General features: G+C 46.3%; 2 protein-coding genes across 2 annotated transcripts; both read left to right on the forward strand.

The window, feature by feature from the left end:
* The first annotated feature begins 8,912 nt into the window (after nt 1-8,912).
* On the forward strand, nt 8,913-10,833 carry LOC125548077 (acetylajmalan esterase 1). The gene is made up of 5 exons (XM_048711763.2): nt 8,913-9,349; nt 9,449-9,655; nt 9,744-9,892; nt 9,978-10,251; nt 10,346-10,833. Exons 1-5 carry the CDS (start codon nt 9,097-9,099, stop codon nt 10,579-10,581), a joined length of 1,119 nt encoding a protein of 372 aa, XP_048567720.1. The 5' UTR covers nt 8,913-9,096; the 3' UTR covers nt 10,582-10,833.
* Nucleotides 10,834-11,782: 949 nt separating this feature from the next.
* On the forward strand, nt 11,783-12,211 carry LOC147978798 (uncharacterized). Its single transcript, XM_087514895.1, has one exon. It carries the CDS (start codon nt 11,783-11,785, stop codon nt 12,209-12,211), a length of 429 nt encoding a protein of 142 aa, XP_087371021.1.
* The last annotated feature ends 298 nt before the right edge of the window (nt 12,212-12,509 follow it).

Here is a 12,509-nt window from a genome sequence, read left to right on the forward strand (position 1 = left end):
TACTTGCCATTACTAGTCTTATCTTGATTCGGTGGCATCGTGGGATGAAGCGGCCCAGACCGACCTTACACATACGCTTACGTGAGACTGGTTCCACCGACTGACATGCACTAGTTGCATAAGGTGGCTAGCGGGTGTCTGTCTCTCCCACTTTAGTCGGATCGGATTCGATGAAAAGGGTCCTTATGAAGGGTAAATAGAAATTGGCATATCACGTTGTGGTTTTGGCGTAGGTAAGAAACGTTCTTGCTAGAAACCTATAGCAGCCACATAAAAACTTGCAACAACAATTAGAGGACGTCTAACTTGTTTTTGCAGCATGTGCCATGTGATATGATATGGCCAAAAGGATGTGATGAATGATATATGTGATGTATGAGATTGATCATGTTCTTGTAATAGGAATCACGACTTTCATGTCGATGAGTATGACAACCAGCAGGAGCCATAGGAGTTGTCTTAATTTATTTATGACCTGCGTGTCAACATAAATGTCATGTAATTACTTTACTTTATCGCTAACCGTTAGCCATAGTAGTAGAAGTAATAGTTGACGAGACAACTTCATGAAGACACAATGATGGAGATCATGATGATGGAGATCATGGTGTCATGCCGGTGACGACGATGATCATGGCGCCCCGAAGATGGAGATCAAAAGGAGCAAAATGATATTGGCCATATCATGTCACTATTTGATTGCATGTGATGTTTATCATGTTTTACATCTTATTTGCTTAGAACGACGGTAGCTTAAATAAGATGATCCCTCACAATAATTTCAAGAAAGTGTTCCCCCTAACTGTGCACCGTTGCGAAGGTTCGTTGTTTCGAAGCACCACATGATGATTGGGTGTGATAGATTCTAACGTTCGAATACAACGGGTGTAAGCCAGATTTACACACGCAATACACTTAGGTTGACTTGACGAGCCTAGCATGTACAGACATGGCCTCGGAACACGGAAGACCGAAAGGTCGAACATGAGTCGTATAGAAGATACGATCAACATGAAGATGTTCACCGATGATGACTAGTCCGTCTCACGTGATGATCGGACACGACCTAGTTGACTCGGATCATGTATCACTTAGATGACTAGAGGGATGTCTGTCTGAGTGGAAGTTCATTAAATAATTTGATTAGATGAACTTAATTATCATGAACTTAGTCTAAAAACCTTTGCAAAATGTCTTGTAGATCAAATGGCCAACGCTCATGTCAACCTCAACTTCAACGCGTTCCTAGAGAAAACCAAGCTGAAAGATGATGGCAGCAACTATACGGACTGGGTCCGGAACCTGAGGATCATCCTCATAGCTGCCAAGAAAGCATATGTCCTAGAAGCACCGCTAGGTGAAGCACCCATCCCAGAGAACCAAGACGTTATGAACGCTTGGCAGTCGCGTGCTGATGATTACTCCCTTGTTCAGTGCGGCATGCTTTACAGCTTAGAACTGGGGCTCCAAAAGCGTTTTAAGCAACACGGAGCATATGAGATGTTCGAAGAGCTGAAAATGGTTTTCCAAGCTCATGCCCGGGTCGAGAGATATGAAGTCTCCGACAAGTTCTACAGTTGTAAGATGGAGGAAAATAGTTCTGTCAGTAAGCACATACTTAAAATGTTTGGGTTGCACAACTGCTTGTCCCAGCTGGACATTAACCTCCCAGACGAGGCGGTCATTGACAAAATCCTTCAGTCGCTCCCACCTGGCTACAAGAGCTTTGTGATGAACTACAATATGCAAGGGATGGTGAAAACTATTCCCGAAGTATTTTCAATGCTGAAATCAGCGGAGGTGAAAATCAAAAAGAAACATCAAGTGTTGATGGTCAATAAAACCACTAGTTTCAAGAAAGGCAAGGGTAAGAAGAACTTCAAGAAGGACGGCAAGGGAGTTGCCGCGGCCGGTAAATCAGTTGCCGGGAAGAAGCCAAAGAATGGACCCAAACCTGAGACTGAGTGCTTTTATTGCAAGGGAAAGGGACACTGGAAGCGGAACTGCCCTAAATACTTAGCGGACAAGAAGGCCGGCAACACTAAAGGTATATGTGATATACATCTAATTGATGTGTACCTTACCAGTACTCGTAGTAGCTCCTAGGTATTTGATACCGGTGTGGTTGCTCATATTTGTAACTCAAAACAGGAGCTGCGAAATAAGCGGAGACTGGCGAAGGACGAGGTGACGATGCGCGTCGGGAATGGTTCCAAGGTCGATGTGATCGCCGTCGACACACTACCTCTATATTTACCTACGGGATTGGTTTTAAACCTCAATAATTGTTATTTAGTGCCAGCTTTGAGCATGAACATTGTATCTGGATCTCGTTTAATACGAGATGGCTACTCATTTAAATCCGAGAATAATGGTTGTTCTATTTATATGAGAGATATGTTTTATGGTCATGCCCCGCTGGTCAATGGTTTATTCTTAATGAATCTCGAACGTGATGTTACCCATATTCATAGTGTCAATACCAAAAGATGTAAGATTGATAATGATAGTCCCACATATCTGTGGCACTGCCGCCTTGGTCACATCGGTGTCAAACGCATGAAGAAGCTCCATACAGATGGACTTTTGGAGTCTCTTGATTTCGAATCATTTGACACGTGCGAACCATGCCTCATGGGTAAAATGACCAAGACTCCGTTCTCCGGAACAATGGATCGAGCAACCAACTTATTGGAAATTATACATACTGATGTGTGCGGTCCAATGAGCGTTGAGGCTCGCGGTGGTTATCGTTATGTTCTCACTCTCACTGATGACTTAAGTAGATATGGGTATGTCTATTTGATGAAAGACAAGTCTGAGACCTTTGAAAAGTTCAAGGAATTTCAGAATGAGGTAGAGAATCAACGTGACCGAAAGATAAAATTTTTACGATCAGATCGTGGGGGAGAATATTTAAGTCACGAATTTTGTACGCACTTAAGGAAATGTGGAATTGTTTCACAACTCATGCCGCCTGGAACACCTCAGCATAACGGTGTGTCCGAACGTCGTAATCGCACTCTATTGGATATGGTGCGATCTATGATGTCACTCACTGATTTACCGCTATCATTTTGGGGATACGCTCTAGAGACAGCTACATTCACTTTAAATAGGGCACCATCTAAATCCGTTGAGACGACACCGTATGAATTATGGTTTGGGAAGAAACCTAAGCTGTCGTTTCTAAAAGTTTGGGGATGCGATGCTTATGTCAAGAAACTTCAACCTGAAAAGCTCGAACCCAAGTCAGAAAAATGCGTCTTCATAGGATACCCTAAGGAAACCATTGGGTATACCTTCTACCTCAGATCCGAAGGCAAGATCTTTGTTGCCAAGAATTGGTCCTTTCTGGAGAAAGAGTTTCTCTCGAGAGAAGTAAGTGGGAGGAAAGTAGAACTCGATGAAGTACTGCCTCTTGAACCGGAAAGTAGCGCAGCTCAGGAAGATGTTCCTGTGGTGCGTGCACCGACTAGAGAGGAAGTTAATGATAATGATCAAGGTACTTCGGATCAAGTTGCTACTGAACTTCGAAGGTCCACAAGGACACGTTCCACACCAGAATGGTATGGCAACCCTGTCCTGGAAATCATGTTGTTAGACAACGGTGAACCTTCGAACTATGAAGAAGCAATGGCGGGCCCAGATTCCAACAAATGGCTTGAAGCCATGCAATCCGAGATAGGATCCATGTATGAAAACAAAGTATGGACTTTGACAGACTTGCCCGATGATCGGCGAGCGATAGAGAATAAATGGATCTTTAAGAAGAAGACGGACACGGATGGTAATGTTACCATCTATAAGGCTTGACTTGTCGCTAAGGGTTATCGACAAGTTCAAGGGGTTGACTACGATGAGACCTTCTCACCCGTAGCGAAGCTGAAGTCCGTCTGAATCATGTTAGAAATTGCCGCATGCTATGATTATGAGATATGGCAAATGGACGTCAAAACGGCATTCCTTAACGGCTTTCTTAAGGAAGAATTGTATATGATGCAGCCGGAAGGTTTTGTCGATCCTAAGAATGCTAACAAGGTATGTAAGCTCCAGCGCTCCATCTATGGGCTGGTGCAAGCATCTCGGAGTTGGAACATTCGCTTTAATGAAATGATCAAAGCATTTGGGTTTATGCAAACTTATGGAGAAGCCTGCGTTTACAAGAAAGTGAGTGGGAGCTCTGTAGCATTTCTCATATTATATGTGGATGACATACTTTTGATGGGAAATGATATAGAACTTTTGGACAGTATTAAGGCCTACTTGAATAAGTGTTTTTCAATGAAGGACCTTGGAGAAGCTGCTTACATATTAGGCATCAAGATCTATAGAGATAGACCGAGACACCTCATAGGTCTTTCACAAAGCACATACCTTGATAAGATATTGAAGAAGTTCAATATGGATCAGTCCAAGAAGGGGTTCTTGCCTGTGTTGCAAGGTGTGAAATTGAGCTCAGCTCAATGTCCGACCACGGCAGAAGATAGAGAAAAGATGAGTGTCGTCCCCTATGCCTCAGCCATAGGGTCTATCATGTATGCCATGCTGTGTACCAGACCTGATGTAAACCTTACCGTAAGTTTGGTAGGAAGGTACCAAAGTAATCCCGGCATGGAACACTGGACAACGGTCAAGAACGTCCTGAAGTACCTGAAAAGGACTAAGGATATGTTTCTCGTATATGAAGGTGACGAGGAGCTCGTCGTAAAGGGTTACGTCGACGCTAGCTTCGACACAGATCTGGATGACTCTAAGTCACAAACCGGATATGTGTATATTTTGAATGGTGGGGCAGTAAGCTGGTGCAGTTGCAAGCAAAGCGTCGTGGCGGGATCTACATGTGAAGCGGAGTACATGGCAGCCTCGGAGGCAGCGCATGAAGCAATCTGGATGAAGGAGTTCATCACCGACCTAGGAGTCATACCCAATGCGTCGGGGCCGATCACTCTCTTCTGTGACAACACTGGAGCTATTGCCCTTGCCAAGGAGCCCAGGTTTCACAAGAAGATCAGGCACATCAAGCGTCGCTTCAACTCCATTCGTGAAAATGTTCAAGATGGAGACATAGATATTTGCAAAGTACATACGGATCTGAATGTCGCAGATCCGTTGACTAAACCTCTTATGCGAGCAAAACATGATCAACACCAGGACTCTATGGGTGTTCGATTCATCATAATGTAACTAGATTATTGACTCCAGTGCAAGTGGGAGACTGTTGGAAATATGCCCTAGAGGCAATAATAAAATGATTATTATTATATTTTCTTGTTCATGATAATTGTCTATTATTCATGCTATAATTGTGCTATCCGGAAATCATAATACATGTGTGAATACATAGACCATAACATGTCCCTAGTGAGCCTCTAGTTAACTAGCTCGTTGATCAACAGATAGTCATGGTTTCCTGACTATGGACATTGGATGTCATTGATAACGGGATCACATCATTAGGAGAATGATGTGATGGACAAGACCCAATCCTAAGCATAGCACAAGATCGTGTAGTTCATTTGCTAGAGCTTTTCCAATGTCAAGTATCATTTCCTTAGACCATGAGATCGTGTAACTTCCGGATGCCGTAAGAGTGCTTTGGGTGTACCAAATGTCACAACGTAACTGGGTGACTATAAAGGTATACTACAGGTATCCCCGAAAGTATCTGTTGGGTTGACACGGATCGAGACTGGGATATGTCACTCCGTATGACGGAGAGGTATCTCTGGGCCCACTCGGTAATGCATCATCATAATGAGCTCAATGTGACCAAGTGTTTGGTCAAAGGATCATGCATTACGGTACGAGTAAAGTGACTTGCCGGTAACGAGATTGAACAAGGTATTGGGATACCGACGGTCGAATCTCAGGCGAGTAATGTACCGATTGACAAAGGGAATTGTATACGGGATTACTTGAATCCTCGACATCGTGGTTCATCCGATGAGATCATCGAGGAGCATGTGGGAGCCAACATGGGTATCCAGATCCCGCTGTTGGTTATTTACCGGAGAGTCGGCTCGGTCATGTCTGTGTGTCTTCCGAACCCGTAGGGTCTACACACTTAAGGTTCGGTGACGCTAGGGTTGTAGAGATATTAGTATGCGGTAACCCGAAAGTTGTTCGGAGTCCCGGATGAGATCCCGGACGTCACGAGGAGTTCCGGAATGGTCCGGAGGTGAAGAATTGTGTATAGGAAGTCTAGTTTCGGGCACCGGGAAAGTTTCAGGGGTCACCGTATTGTACCGGGACCACCGGAAGGGTCCCGGGGGTCCACCGGGTGGGGCCACCTATCCCGTAGGGCCCCATGTGCTGAAGTGGGAGGGGAACCAGCCCCTGGTGGGCTGGTGCGCCCCCCATGGTCCCCCCTGCGCCTAGGGTTGGAAACCCTAGGGGTGGGGGCGCCCCACCTGACTTGGGGGGAAAGTCCCCCCTTGGCCGCCGCCCCCCTAGGGGCCCTATATATAGTGGAGGGGAGGGAGGGCAGCCGCACCCAAGTCCCTGGCGCCTCCCTCTCCCCTCGTAACACCTCTCCCTCTTGTTGGAGCTTGGCGAAGCCCTGCCGAGATCACCGTTGCTTCCACCACCACGCCGTCGTGCTGCTGAATCTCCATCAACCTCTCCTTCCCCTTGCTGGATCAAGAAGGAGGAGACTTCTTCCCCAACCGTACGTGTGTTGAACGCGGAGGTGCCGTCCGTTCGGCGCTCGGTCATCGGTGATTTGGATCACGACGAGTACGACTCCATCAACCCCGTTCTCTTGAATGCTTCCGCTCGCGATCTACAAGGGTATGTAGATGCACTCCCCTCTCACTCGTTGCTAAATGACTCCATAGATTGATCTTGGTGATGCGTAGAAAATTTTAAAATTCTGCTACGTTCCCCAACAAAAGCAATATCAATAAAAACGATCATTATGCTAAGCTAACGGATGGATCGTGTCCATGACATCATTCTCTAATGATGTGATCCCGTTCATCAAATGACAACACATGTCTATGGTTAGAAAACTTAACCATCTTTGATTAAGGAGCTAGTCAAGTAGAGGCATACTAGGGACACTCTGTTTGTCTATGTATTCACACATGTACTAAGTTTCCGGTTAATACAATTCTAGCATGAATAATAAACATTTATCATGATATAAGGAAATATAAATAACAACTTTATTATTGCCTCTAGGGCATATTTTCCTCAGTCTCTTCTCCAACCTCGTCTCTCCATCATGGCACGTGCGGAGCTCCTCCTCCTGAACACTGAGACGTCTGAGATCCTACAACTAATTAAATGAAGAAAACTTATTTACAACAAATTAGGTATCTATGCGTTAGATAGTTTAGTTCCTAAGCACTCTGAACGGTTGCATTTGCTATAAACATCTATGAATTTGGAAGGGTCTTACCGGTCTCCTTTTGCCACATTACAAGATGATATGGGCCTTCATTCACTAAAACTGATGGCCCACAAATACCTAACCCCCTCCCAATAACAAGGTACAATTTTCTTCGCATTACTATTCTAGTACTACCTATAACCTGGCCTTTCTTCCTTTCCGAATCTAGTAATTTCAGTTGAGAGAAGTCCACTTTACAACCGTAAACTCATGTACATCTCTAAGAATCAAGCCTCAACACTAAAACTGGATAAAAATCAACCCATAACTCTGAAAACAGGTTAGATTCAACCCTTCCCTCCCTAAGCCTAGTTTTGGCTAGTGCATGCCACATTTCAGCCCGTTGACCGTCCAGTCAGCAGCCATGTTAGCACATGAACTAAAAATAGTAAAATAGGGCAGAAAATGGAATTTCAGGGTATTTTCAATCTATTCAGTCAAAATGGCTGAAAATTTGCAAAATGATCAATATTTTTTTCTGGACACTTTTATTTTTTGACTTTTCTTGACAAAAAAGGGACTGGAACTGTAATTTCGAGGTATTTTCAAATCTATGGCAAAAATATCTCAAATTTTCTAGAATGATCATTATATTATTATTGATTTTACAGTTTTATTCAAAAGAATCTGGTTAAGGGCATGGAATTGTAATTTCAGGGTATTTTCAAATATGTTCAGCAAAAATATCTGAAACTTTCTCAGAATTATCAGTATATTAACCTTAATTTTGCAAAATTATTTCGATTTTTTAGATACATTCATTTGTTGGACTAAATTTGGCCAATAAAAGGCTAACGTGTGTGCTTAGTGGACTAGCTGACTGGATGATCAACGAGTTAAACCTGGCCTACTCAGAAAACCAGGATCAGGGGAGGGAAGCGTTGAATCCTAGGCGGTTTTGATAGTCCAGGGATGTAATGTAAAAAATGCCCAGTGTAGGAAGAGCTACATCTACATGTAGCCCATTTTGAAAATACTATTTTCCAGAGAACAATTTTTTTCTACAGACAGAAATAGATGTATAACACATTCAGAAAAAATTTCATAACAATAAACTTTCGTACGTGGCGTAGACAAAAAGACAAATACGTACATGAAAATGGGCCACTTTTTTGTTGTTGTTCGGACGGATTTTTTTTGTGTAGCTTGCAAATCATAATATTTTTGAATGAAAATTTACAGATCCATCACGAATATGTATAAGTTTACATAGATATTTTTTTGAAACTTGGAAATATCTTTTTTGATATTTTTTTGAAATAAAGGGCTACATGTAGCCCGGACTACACAACTTCACATTCGTTGCACTGTGGACTTTCTCATTCCAGTTTGGCTCTAGGGATATATGTCACCCTGTCCGCCTGAAAAAACAACAACTATATTTGCAAATCTCAATGGTTTGTTTGTTAGGTTGACCCACTGCTCACCAGCAAGCTCTTGGCCTCATCAGTCAACCAGAGTAGACAAGCAGTCCACCTGATTCAGCTGAAGCTTAGCACAAGAACCAAACATGCTGCTCCAAAACCTACCGCGAGCAGAAATATTCTAGCAAAATAAAAACCATCGATCCATGCATGTTTTTTTCCTTGTAACGTGTGAGTACATAAGAAATCATCCCACCTATCACACAGAACAATCTCCATATCTCCCAATCCTGACAACACATCCAGATCTTCCTCAGAAGTTCTGGCAACCAAAGCATGGCAGCTGCATCGTCTCGTGCCAAGCTCCTCCTGGCCTTGGTCTTGTTGCTGGCTCTGTGGGACTCGGCCGCGCCGGCCTGCTCCATCGACGCCATCTACAGCTTCGGGGACTCCATCGCCGACACCGGCAACCTCCTGCGCGAGGGCCCCGTGGGCTTCTTCTCTTCCATCGGCAGCTACCCCTACGGCCAGACGTACCGGAAGCCCACCGGCCGCTGCTCCGACGGCCTCCTCATCATCGACTACTTCGGTGAGCTCAGCTTCTCGCCTTGCCTTGGGGGACAGAGGTAGCCTCATTCATTCATGCTCTGCGTGACGAGACGAGTTTTCTTTTCTCTGGCGCGTGCAGCCATGGCGCTCGACCTGCCGCTGGTCAACCCGTACCTGGACAAGAGCGCCGACTTCAGCGGCGGCGTCAACTTCGCGGTGGCCGGCGCGACGGCGCTGGACCGCACGTACCTCCTGCAGAACGCGATCATCATGCCGCCGGGGAACACGCCGCTCAGCTCCCAGCTCGACTGGTTCAAATCGCACCTCAACGACACGTGCCAGCAAGGTGAGCAGGCCGCCATGCATATCGCACCAGAAGCATGGAGATTGCTCTGCTCTGCTTACTCCTGCTGTGTCACTCGCCGTGTTTACAGATTGCGCGAAGAAGCTGGGCGGAGCCTTGTTCTTGGTCGGGGAGATCGGCGGGAACGACTACAACTACGCATTCTTTCAGAAGAGGTCCGTCGAGGCCGTCAAGGCGTACGTGCCACTGGTCGTCAAGAGCATCATGGACGTCGCAAAGGCAAGCGGCAAAGCTTAGAATTAACCAATGATTAATCAATCGATCTAACCCGTACGGGCATTTGCATTTCATTGGTTATAATCAGGAGGTGATCGAGCTGGGGGCGACCCAGATCATCATCCCGGGGAACTTCCCGATCGGGTGCTCGCCGAGCTACCTCGCCCTCTTCTCCGCCGCCGGCTCCACGGACCACGACGAGCGGGGCTGCCTCAAGAGCTACAACGCCTTCGCCGCGTACCACAACGAGCAGCTCCAGGCGGCCATCGGCGACCTCCGCAAGGTCAACGCCGACATCTCCGTCGTCTACGCCGACTACTACGGCGCCTTCCTGCACCTCCTCGACCACGCCGCCGTCCTAGGTAATCGACCAAAGCTCCAAGGCGCCAGGAACCTCAACGAGAGCCGGGAGCTGACCTGCATGGCATGTGCCGCCTTGTGTTTCTTTCATGGCAGGGTTCGACGAGGGGTCGCTGCTGAAGGCGTGCTGCGGCGCCGGCGGGGAGCACAACTTCGACATGGACATGATGTGCGGCGGGATCGGGGCGAGCACGTGCGCCGACCCGGCACGCCACGTGAGCTGGGACGGCATCCACCTCACCCAGCAGGCCTACAGGGCCATGGCGCTGTCGATCCTCATGGAAGGCTTCGCCCAGCCTGCCCAAAGCGTGCAGGGCATATGGAGCTGCTGATGATAACTCATGGAGCTCGCGCGCGTTGTTCTAGGATCTAGCACAACTTGTCTAGCGTCGTCATCGATGAGTTGCCTTCGCTCGGTTTGCTTGCGGCTTGCAAATGTCAGCTTCAATTTCGGTTACGATCAATTTTCTTCTTGAACACAATCTCGCAGCATCCCTCTTCCAGATATCCTTGAAAATAGGGCCATGTAATTTTTAATTCACAGATGTAGACATATGCACAGGTTACAAATCTTAAATCTTAAACGAATTTCAAATCTTAATTTATCGTTCACAGGTTCCCTCTTCTTTATTTTCTCTTTAGTTTCCCCCGTTAGGGTATCTTCAAAGCGGACCCTTAAACCGTCCGTAACTTCTGGACTGCGCGAATCTTAACAAAAAGATTTCAAATCACAACATCCCTCTTCTTGAACACAATCTCGCAGCATCCCTCTTCTTGATTTCCTCAAACACGAATCTTGACACAAGGACCAGACGGACAGAAAAACGAATGAAAGCAAATTGATTTCATCCGGACGAAAATTAGCAATTCTGCTTATCATTCACAGCTGTAGACATTTGCACGGGTTACAAATCTTAAATCTTAACCAAATTTCAAATCTTATTTTATCGTTCACATGTTCCCTCAAACCGTCCGGATTGCGTGGTCCGGACATGCTTCGCCATCCAACACGAAGCTGTATCGGTCCAACGAGTGGTCCGGATGTATATTTCTCGGCAAACTCGAGACAAAGTGTGTGTGGATGGGTTGGGGGGGGGGGGGGGGTAGTCCGGGCAGCAGCCACGTAGGACTCCAACACCCCTGACCCACCCAAAGCCCCTCCCGAACCCCACGTCTCCATCCTCCTATTTTCTCTTCTTCGATTTTTCTCTCTTGTCTCCGCCTTCGCTCCACCACCCCGGCCGCCACGCCACACCCCTGTCGGTACGACGAGTCTGTCACCTCTAGCGGTACACCTAGGCTGCATGCTGCTTCTCCACCGCCGACGTTCCACACCTCTCCTCCGACCGCCGCTTAGGTACCATCTGCTCCTACGATGCTCATCATACCTGGCAACTGTTCAGTGAATTGTCCGAGCAACATTTTTTGTCCCTTCTTCTTTCAAGCAATGGATTTGGATATGGAGTGCATCTGCGAGCACTATGTTGAGTCGTTTGACTCGTTCGACGAGGAAGATACACGGATGAGACGGTGATGATGCAGGCGGTGATTGCAAACGTGAAGCGTGCAAAGGAGCATGTTTTTAATTTCAAGGGTCATCGAGTGCTCAACCGCAACCGGGTGCACGACCATTTGACGCTAATGGACGACTACTTTACCCTCGATGTTCTCTTCGTTGACAATTTTTACCAAAGCTTCCGGATGCACAAAAATGTTTTTGATCGTCTTTACCATGACATCCAGTCCTTTGAGGACTACTTCATCTTGAAGAAGGACGGCATGGGAAGGATTGGGTTCTCTGGTTATCAGAAGTGCACGGCCGCACTGCGGATGCTTGCATATGGCACGACCGCTAATTCATGGGACGAGTACCTAAGGATGTCCGAGAGCACATGCGGAGATGCCATGGTCAGATTTACAACAGCTATGATCGAGGTGATTGGACCTCGGTACCTGAGATAACCAACTGCGGGAGACACCGAGAGGCTCTTGGCAATCTTGGAAGCAAGAGGGTGGCTAGGTTTGCTCGGATCACTTGACTGCATGCAATGGAAATGGAAGAACTGTTCAAAAGCTTTGCAAGGGCAATATCAGGGTCATGTTAAAAAGCCCACCATCATTCTTGAACTAGTTGCATCACATGATCTTTGGACTTGACACTCTTTCTTTGGCATGCCCGGGTCCCACAAGATGTGTTTCTTTGATTTTTTTGGTCCGTTCATCGTATAAAAGTATTTTCTTCCGTACCTATCTGAGGTGG

This window comes from Triticum urartu, chromosome 3A (genome assembly GCF_056163025.1).
Source record: "Triticum urartu cultivar PI428250 chromosome 3A, HENAU_Tu73, whole genome shotgun sequence".
Lineage (NCBI taxonomy): Eukaryota > Viridiplantae > Streptophyta > Magnoliopsida > Poales > Poaceae > Triticum > Triticum urartu.

What these genes read in the sequence shown, in the direction of transcription:
- LOC125548077 (XM_048711763.2), top strand. Translation starts at nt 9,097, where the DNA reads ATGGCAGCTGCATCGTCTCGTGCCAAGCTCCTCCTGGCCTTGGTCTTG. An exon ending in CAACGACACGTGCCAGCAAG is followed by an intron (nt 9,656 to 9,743) that starts GTGAGCAGGCCG and finishes CCGTGTTTACAG; the next exon opens with ATTGCGCGAAGAAGCTGGGC. An exon ending in CGACCACGCCGCCGTCCTAG is followed by an intron (nt 10,252 to 10,345) that starts GTAATCGACCAA and finishes CTTTCATGGCAG; the next exon opens with GGTTCGACGAGGGGTCGCTG.
- LOC147978798 (XM_087514895.1), top strand. Translation starts at nt 11,783, where the DNA reads ATGATGCAGGCGGTGATTGCAAACGTGAAGCGTGCAAAGGAGCATGTT.